Here is a 10,000-nt window from a genome sequence, read left to right as displayed (position 1 = left end):
ATAAACTTATAGTAATAAACTTATATATTAACTTATACTAAACCGAAATAATTCTAACTGGAACTGATGCTGAGTCTGACGACAGCTACGCAGAAGAGGAAGCGTCGCTCTGTTTACCTCCGGAGGACGCGGAGTTGCTCAGAAGTGACAGAAGTTGCTCAGAAATTTCCCCCCAAAAGTGCGACTTATAATCTGGTGTGACGTATATGTTTTTTTCGTCTTCATTACGCATTTTTGGCTGGTGCGACTTATACTTTGAAGTGACTTATAGTCCGAAAAATATGGTAACTAGGATTGATAATGGGACTAAACAAAGGTGCGGACTCACAGCAGTGTTGAGCTCCACAAAGGCAGGAGAGGTGCAGTTGTAGAGATCCGGCTCGAGCCAGCCCCTCTCCACATCGCAGTGTCTGATGGCTGCTCCTGTGAAACAACGAAACACACAATTACAACACTGCTACAAAGATATGCTGTGATAAACGATAATACTGAAACCACCTCTGATTCCACAAAGCAAACACATTTTTAAATACACAGCATATACCATTAAAAAGCCTGAGCTGCCACAAATAAACAAATACCACGAATACAGAGCAACCAACGGCCGATAAGACGTTGATTTTTTAGACCGATTTTGATTCTTTAAACCAAATTATGTAGTTTAAATCAAATGTAGTAATTATATTTTACTACTAACTACCCCCCAAGATCTTTTTTAGCCCCTTTACAGTGGTGTAGTCACGCTTTTGTGCAGCTGTCTTTTCATGTTAAAGGTGCACTGTGTAATTTTTCTGGAGAAGGTCCGCAACCTGTTTGTCTCCATGGAGATGTGATTTTATTTAATTTTTTTCTTTGGTTTAAATTGTCCACAGTACGGCATTAAACTAATTCAACTACAGGTGTTTTTTTATGGCTCAAAAACACTCATTCTTACTCTGAGCTGGGTTACAAGTCTCCATGGAGATTCTTAAAGGTTGTATGGAGGATTTTTTTTGTTTTTTTTTTTTGTTTCAAATTGTCAATGATAGATTATAGAAGGTGCCGTAGCCTTGTAATTATGATGACCAAAAAAAAGAGAATAAAAATTCATCAACTCTGGACGTGGTGGGGCTAAACATTTGCCAATAGATAACGACACTGCCTCGTTATCTGTGAGCTGACAGGCTGTCAATCAATCTCCCTACGTTTCTAGTGTAACTGACTTGCCTGCGCCGCCGGTACGTGGTTTACGTACGACTGTCACGCAGTCCACAGACGCAAGACGCACAGACGCTGTTTACTCCACCAACGCAACAGTTCTTAACGGCTTTTTTGACCTATATCTTCCTCGCAGTTCGCACAAAGTTTGTTGCAATGGCGACAAGAATCTACGAGCAGTTAGCCCCAAAACAAAATCCGTTTTTGAGGTCGCTGAAAGAAGAAGACAAGGGGAAAAGCAGCGAAACCAAACTAAGGTGATTCTTGAAGATTCATTCCAGCGATGGCGCGAACTGAAGCAGACGCAGGGTCTAAAGACTGACGCACTGGTCCACAAATTACTCCTGGACAGGAAACTTCTGCTTATTATGAAAACGTACTTTATTTCCAAGAGCGAGACAAACGTTTTTCAGGACACGAATGCGATATCCTATGTCTGAAAACGTAATTTTCAAGGCAAAGAAAGAGTCCGCTTGCTGCTGCGTGTTGTAGTAGTAGCTAGTTCATTCGCACGGAATCTCTGCGCCCCCTCTGCCCGTTCCGTTCTTCTCCCTGCTCCTCACTTCTTGTCCGCGCACCGCTCCCCCCGCTCCTCACTTCTCCGTCTTGCCTAACCAACACTGTAGTTAGTTGTTTACAAGTCATGTGCAGCACCGGTTTCTGGCGTAAGGATGAGGCAGAAGGAGGTGTTTCTACGTAGGAGCTGTAGGGGAGGGGGGGTGGTTTCACGCATGCGCAACATTTGAAAAAGGACAAACAGTCGCTGGATTTCTCGTTCCTTGGAAAATCCTCTATACAACCTTTAAGTTTATGGTTATACTGTGGAACATTTTGAGCACATTTCCACGGAGACAAACAGGTGACAGACTCAAGTTACACAGTGTAGTGTTAAAATAAAGCTTTGTGTGGATTTTTAAGCATCAGATTGACTAAAACAAGACAGTCGATGCGTTAAAAAGTCTGGCTAATCAGTTTGTAAGATCCAGACTAAACCAGGACTGACCCACGGATCCTTTGGGGCAGGGGACGGCCGCTGGGAGGTTGAACTTGGTCCGGGGCCACCAGATCCCAGCGGTGATGGTTTTAGGGCAGCCGTCGTAGATCACTGAAGAGAAAACAAGATCTTTTACTGATGCAAAACTATAAAATAAAATCAGTACTAAACCAGGAGTCAGACTAGAGACGAAGTGCACGGGATAAATAATACGAGTAAGAGCAGAGCAAATGTGACCCAAAGCAAATGAAACAAAGGTAGGACTAAACCAGGACTAAACCAGGACTAAACCAGGACTAAACCAGGACTAAACCAGGACTAAACCAGGACTAAACCAGGACTAAACCAGGACTAAACCAGGACTAAACCAGGACTAAACCAGGACTAAACCAGAAGGACTAAACCAGGAGGACTAAACCAGGACTAAACCAGGACTAAACCAGGACTAAACCAGGACTAAACCAGGAGGACTAAACCAGGACTAAACTAGGACTAAACCAGGACTAAACCAGGACTAAACCAGGACTAAACCAGGACTAAACCAGGACTAAACCAGGACTAAACCAGGACTAAACCAGGACTAAACCAGGACTAAACCAGGTAAACCAGGACTAAACCAGGACTAAACCAGGACTAAACCAGGACTAAACCAGGAGGACTAAACCAGGACTAAACCAGGGACTAAACCAGGTAAACCAGGACTAAACCAGGACTAAACCTAAACCAGGAAACCAGGACTAAACCAGGACTAAACTAAACCAGGACTCTAAACCAGGAGGACTAAACCAGGACTAAACCAGGACTAAACCAAGACTAAACCAGGTAAACCAGGACTAAACCAGGACTAAACCAGGACTAAACCAGGACTAAACAGGACTAAACCAGGACTAAACCAGGACTAAACCAGGACTAAACCAGGACTAAACCAGGTAAACCAGGACTAAACCAGGACTAAACCAGGACTAAACCAGGACTAAACCAGGTAAACCAGACTAAACCAGGACTAAACCAGGACTTAAACCAGGATTAAACCAGAACTAAACCAGGACTAAATCAGGATTAAACTTCAAATGAACCAGGACTAAACCAGGACTAAACTCCAGCTGAACTAAAACAGAACAAAAACACAACTAAACCAGGACTAAACCATTTCTAAAGCAGAAATGAACCAGGACTACACCAGAACTAAACCAGATCAATACCAGGACTAAGCGAAAACAAAACCAGAACTAAACAAGATTTAAACCAAGACTAAACCAGGACTAAACCAGATCTAAACTAGGATTAAAGAATGACTAAAGCAGAACTAAACCAGGACTAAATCATGACAAAAGCAGAAATGAACCAGGACTAAACCAGAACTAAACCAGGACTAAGCGAAAACAAAACCAGAACTAAACAAGATTTAAACCAAGACTAAACCATAAACCAGACTAAACCAACTAAACCAGACTAAACCACTAAACCAGGACTAAACCAGGACTAAACCAGGACTAAACCAGGACTAAACCAAGACTAAACCAGACTAAACCAGACTAAACCAGTAAACCAGGACTAAACCAAGACTAAACCAGGACTAAACCAGGACTAAACCAGGACTAAACCAAGGACTAAACCAAGGACTAAACCAGGACTAAACCAGGACTAAACCAGGACTAAACCAGGACTAAAACCAGGACTAAACCAGGACTAAACCAGGACTAAACCAGGACTAAACCAGACTAAACAGACTAAACCAGGACTAAACCAGGACTAAACCAGGACTAAACCAACTAAACCAGGACTAAACCAGGACTAAACCAGGACTAAACCAGACTAAACCAGGACTTGGAACCAGGACTAAACGAGGACTGAAGCAGACCTTCACATCCATTGTTGGTGACTTCGGCGAAGGGGTTGTCGCAGCTGTTGCACTGGCGTCCGATCACTCCGGGTCTGCACTGGCACTGGCCGCTCTCTAGGTCACATGACCTGGAGAAGGAGCCAATGGGATAACAGTCGCACGGGAGACAGGAATCTGAGCCGTGGGGATGGTAGTGGAACTCCTACGGGTCGAAGAAAAGGGACAAAAAAGATGAATAAAAACATGGTTACGGACAAAAAGGGTAGTTCAATCCAATCCAATATGATTTTTAAAAATTCAAAAATATTCCAAAAAATGCAACTTTTTAAATTTTGATAACGATATTTTGACTTTAAAGGTCTTTTTATTATTATTATTATTATTATTATTATTATTATTATTACGCAAAATGAATTCTTGTGAGCTTTAAAATGCTGTTACCTTCTCAAAAACATACCTGGTGTTTTGTTTCATTTCATTATTAATCTCCTTTTTGGGCCAATTTATTTTTTATTTATTTATTTTTTGTTGCTGTTATTTCTGCTATGATTTCATTAATGTTATATATTCCATAGTAAAACAATGTAGATTTCTTACTTGCCCAAAATAAATACATAAATCTCAGTCTCAATCTCAATCTGTCTACATTTCGAAAACTCAAAATGCTCTGTTCCACCTTGTGATGTTATCAGTGTTGTGTATCATGTAACAGATTACATGTACCTGAGTTACGTAATCAGAGTAACTGTATTCTGTATTCACTGTTACAGTTACTTTCTCCATGAGTGGTAATTGGATTACAGTTACTTTGTTGAAATAAATGGATTACACAGAGATATTTTCCTGTTTTCCTGTTTTCACATTTTGGGATATACCCCCCCTCCCTTTTTTTTTTTTCAGTAATTCCACTCATTGCTGTAAACTAAACCAGGTCTAAACTAGATCTAAATCAAGTCTAAACCAGGTCTGAACCAGGACTAAAACCAAGTCTAAACTAGATCTAAACTAGATCTAAACCAGGACTAAACTAGATCTAAACCAGAACTAAACCAGGTCTAAACCAGGACTAAAACCAGGTCTAAACTAGATCTAAACTAGATCTAAACCAGGACTAAACTAGATCTAAACCAGGACTAAACCAGGACTAAAACCAGGTCTAAACTAGATCTAAATTGGGTCTAAACCAGGTCTGAACCAGGACTAAAACCAAGTCTAAACTAGATCTAAACTAGATCTAAACCAGGACTAAACCAGGACTAAAACCAGGTCTAAAACCAGGACTAAACCAGGTCTCAAACAGGTCTAAAATCAGAACTAAACCAGGACTAAAACAGGATTTAACAGGACTAAATCCTGCTGCTTGGACGTGTCTCCTCTTCTTCTATCAATAATATTTTAAATTTGGTTCAGTAAAGTCTGGGCTTTTTATTTTCTTTTATCAGACAAAACTTCTTATGTGAAGATTTCCTCGTCTTTGCTTCTCTGCAGCAAATCAAGTAATCCAAAGTATTCAGATTACTCACTTTAAGTAACTTAATGGATTCCGTTACAAGTTACATTTTGGGGTATGTAATCTGTAATCTGTAGGGGATTACATTTTAAAAGTCACCTTCCCAACACTGGATGTTATGAAGTGGTGGTTTTCAAGTTAACAGCTCTTTTTACCTCTTTTACACATTGGAGCACTTCCTGTATTACCACATGACATCACAAGGTGGAACAGAGTGTTTTTAGTTTGAGAGAAGAGCAACTCCAGGTCTGTATGTGATGAGGAAAAAACATTACTTCACTTTAAATATCCGTCATTTCTATTAGAAGAAAAATAAAAATCACAAAGGATTTATGGATAAAAGTACATTTGATCAAACGATTTAAACAGGAAGTGCTCCGTTACGATGCTCTTGACAGGGTTTAGGTTTGAGGTTATGGATTAGGGTCATGGATCAGATTAAACAGGATTACAAATGATACACATATTATCAGAGCTCTGTTTGAGAATTACCATATTTGGATCTGCTGTGGTTAAAGTGGGATTTACACGGATTACGGACATTCTCCACTGATCACAACGTTTTAGTTTGGAATCAGGACAGCAGAAAAGCCAGGACTAATACAGGACTGAACCAGGTCTAAACCAGGTCTAAACCAGGACTAATACAGGACTGAACCAGGTCTAAACCAGGTCTAAACCAGGACTAATACAGGACTGAACCAGGTCTAAACCAGGACTAATACAGGACTGAACCAGGTCTAAACCAGGACTAATACAGGACTGAACCAGGTCTAAACCAGGACTAATACAGGACTGAAACCAGGTCTAAACCAGGACTAATACAGGACTGAACCAGGTCTAAACCAGGACTAATACAGGACTGAACCAGGTCTAAACCAGGACTAATACAGGACTGAACCAGGTCTAAACCAGGACTAATACAGGTCTAACCAGGTCTAAACCAGGACTAATACAGGACTGAACCAGGTCTAAACCAGGACTAATACAGGACTGAACCAGGTCTAAACCAGGACTAATACAGGACTGAACCAGGTCTAAACCAGGACTAATACAGGACTGAACCAGGTCTAAACCAGGACTAATACAGGACTGAACCAGGTCTAAACCAGGACTAATACAGGAAACCAGGTCTAAACCAGGACTAATACAGGACTGAACCAGGTCTAAACCAGGACTAATACAGGACTGAACCAGGTCTAAACCAGGACTAATACAGGACTGAACCAGGTCTAAATCAGGACTAATACAGGACTGAACCAGGTCTAAACCAGGACTAATACAGGACTGAACCAGGTCTAAACCAGGACTAATACAGGACTGAACCAGGTCTAAACCAGGACTAATACAGGACTGAACCAGGTCTAAACCAGGACTAATACAGGACTGAACCAGGTCTAAACCAGGACTAATACAGGACTGAACCAGGTCTAAACCAGGACTAATACAGGTCTAAACCAGGACTAATACAGGACTGAAACCAGGTCTAAACCAGGACTAATACAGGACTGAACCAGGTCTAAACCAGGACTAATACAGGACTGAACCAGGTCTAAACCAGGACTAATACAGGTCTAAACCAGGTCTAAACCAGGACTAATACAGGACTGAACCAGGTCTAAACCAGGACTAATACAGGACTGAACCAGGTCTAAACCAGGACTAATACAGGACTGAACCAGGTCTAAACCAGGACTAATACAGGACTGAACCAGGTCTAAACCAGGACTAATAAGGACTGAACCAGGTCTAACCAGGACTAATACAGGACTGAACCAGGTCTAAACCAGGACTAATACAGGACTGAAACCAGGTCTAAACCAGGACTAATACAGGACTGAACCAGGTCTAAACCAGGACTAATACAGGACTGAACCAGGTCTAAACCAGGACTAATCCAGGACTAAACCAGGTCTAAACCAGGTAAACAGGAAACCAGGTCAGGACTAAACCAGGAAACAGGACTAAACAGGTCTAAACCAGGTCTAAACCAGGACTAATACAGGACTAAACCAGGTCTAAACCAGGACTAATACAGGTCTAAACCAGGACTAATACCAACCAGGTCTAAACCAGGACTAATACAGGACTGAACCAGGTCTAAACCAGGACTAATACAGGACTGAACCAGGTCTAAACCAGGACTAATAACTCCAGGACTGAACCAGGTCTAAACCAGGACTAATACAGGACTGAACCAGGTCTAAACCAGGACTAATACAGGACTGAACCAGGTCTAAACCAGGACTAACTCAGGACTGAACCAGGTCTAAACCAGGTCTAATACAGGACTGAACCAGGTCTAAACCAGGACTAATACAGGACTGAACCAGGTCTAAACCAGGACTAACTCAGGACTGAACCAGGTCTAAACCAGGACTAATACAGGTCTAAACCAGGTCTAAACCAGGCCTAAACCATGACTAACCCAGGACCAACCAAGATCTAAACCAGATCTAACCCAGAAATAAACCAGAATTAAACTATGTCTAAATCAGAACCAAACAAGTCTAAACCAGGCCTAAAACAGGACTAACAACCAAATTCAAATCTAAACCAGGTCTATACCAGGTCTAAACCAGGTCTATACCAGGTCTAAATCAGGTCTAAACCAGTCAAGGTCTAAATCAGGTCTAAACAAGGTCTAAATCAGAACCAAACCGGGCCTAAATCAGAACTAAACCAGGTCTAAACAAGGTCTAAAACAGGACTAAACTAGGACTAAATGAGACTAAACCATGACTAACCTAGAACTAAAACAGTACTAACCCAAATCTAAACCATGACTAACTGAGGACTAAATGGGACTAACATATCTAAATCAGGACTAAAACAGATCTAAACCTGGTCTAAATCAGAACTAAACCAGGACAAATCCAGGACTAAACCATGACTAACCCAGGACTAAATGGGACTAAACCAGAACTAAAGCAGGACTAACCCTGATCTAAAACAGGTCTAAACCAGAAGTAAAACAGGCCTAAACCAAGGGAAACCAGACCTAAACCATGAATAACCCAGAACTAAAACAGGACTAAATAGATCTGAAACAGGTCTAACTAAACGTAAACCAGGACTGGACTGGGACTAGACCATGACTATCATAAGACTAAACCAGCTCTAAACCAGGTGTAACCCAAGACTAAACCAGGACTAAACCAGGTCTGAACCAGGTCTGACTCAGGACTAAACAGGTACCTTGCATTGACACTGGCCGCTGGTCTTGTTGCAGTCTGGGTCGAAGCCTTTGTCCACATCACAGTCACATGGACCACAGTTTGGAGTCCCCCACCAGCGCCGGGGACACTGCTGCTCAATCCTGGACGAGAACACAGCAAAATGTGAGGGGAAAAACAGGGAAAACCAGGACTAAACCAGGACTAAACCAGGACTAAACCAGGACTAAATCAGTGCAAAGCCAGATCTGCAGAGCCCTTTACAAAAAACTGGGTAAAACAGGACTAAAACAGAACTAAACCAGGACTAAACGAGGTCTAAATCAGGTCTGAACCAGGTGTAAACCAGGACTAAACCAGGCCTAAACCAGGACTACACCAGGACTAAACCAGGACTACACCAGGACTACACCAGGACTAAACCAGGACTACACCAGGACTAAACCAGGACTACACCAGGACTAAACCAGGACTACACCAGGCCTAAACCAGGACTACACCAGGACTAAACCAGGACTAAACCAGGACTACACCAGGACTACACCAGGATTAAACCAGGTCTAAACCAGGACTAAACCAGGATTAAACCAGAACTAAACCAGGACTAAACTAGTGCAAAGTCAGAGCTGCAGAGCCTTTTACAAAAAACTGGGTAAAACAGGGTAAACCAGGTCTAAACCAGGACTAAACCAGGTCTAAACCAGGACTAAACCAGGTCTAAACCACGACTAAACCAGGATTAAATCAGTGCCAGAGCTTCAGAGCCCTTTACAAAAACAGGGTAAAACAGGGCAAACCAGGAATAAATCAGGATTAAACCAGGTATAAACCAGGCCTAAATCAGGCCTAAACCAGACCTAAACCAAGACTAAACCAGGACTAAACTGGGTCTAAACCAGGACTAAACCAGGTCTGAACCAGGTCTAAAGCAGAACTAAACCAGAACTGTAAAGCCCTTTACAAAAAGCTCATAATAAAAGCAGTGGTTTAGAGCAATTTTTTTGACAATTTCCCCCTTTTTTGTGTTAAATTGTACTCATTCAAAAGTCTATTTAGGAAATGAATAATGAAAGCCATTTTATTTATCCTTAATACGACAAAATATAAAATGTTGGAATCGAAAATCATGACTGATCAATAAGAGAAAAACTGTAATTCACCCAGCTACTACTACCAATACCTCAAAAATATTTCAGTAGCAGTAATATAACATAACAATACCCGGTCCTAGTCACAAACACGACTCTTTTCCTCTTCCCTCTGATGTTCCTGGTTCTTTA

General features: G+C 41.5%; 1 protein-coding gene across 1 annotated transcript in view; it reads right to left on the bottom strand.

Moving 5' to 3' along the window:
• celsr3 (cadherin, EGF LAG seven-pass G-type receptor 3) overlaps positions 1-10,000 on the bottom strand; it is a 224,862-nt gene that overhangs the window by 56,968 nt on the left and 157,894 nt on the right. The window contains 4 exon segments of the mRNA XM_055165651.1: positions 329-423; positions 2,201-2,302; positions 4,053-4,236; positions 8,743-8,863. Of these exon segments, the coding sequence (XP_055021626.1) occupies positions 329-423; positions 2,201-2,302; positions 4,053-4,236; positions 8,743-8,863 (502 nt within the window).

This window comes from Boleophthalmus pectinirostris, unplaced genomic scaffold, assembly GCF_026225935.1.
Source record: "Boleophthalmus pectinirostris isolate CB_2022bp ecotype Guang Dong unplaced genomic scaffold, ASM2622593v1 HiC_scaffold_8, whole genome shotgun sequence".
NCBI lineage: Eukaryota > Metazoa > Chordata > Actinopteri > Gobiiformes > Gobiidae > Boleophthalmus > Boleophthalmus pectinirostris.
This window is presented reverse-complemented; position numbering and strand designations above follow the sequence as displayed.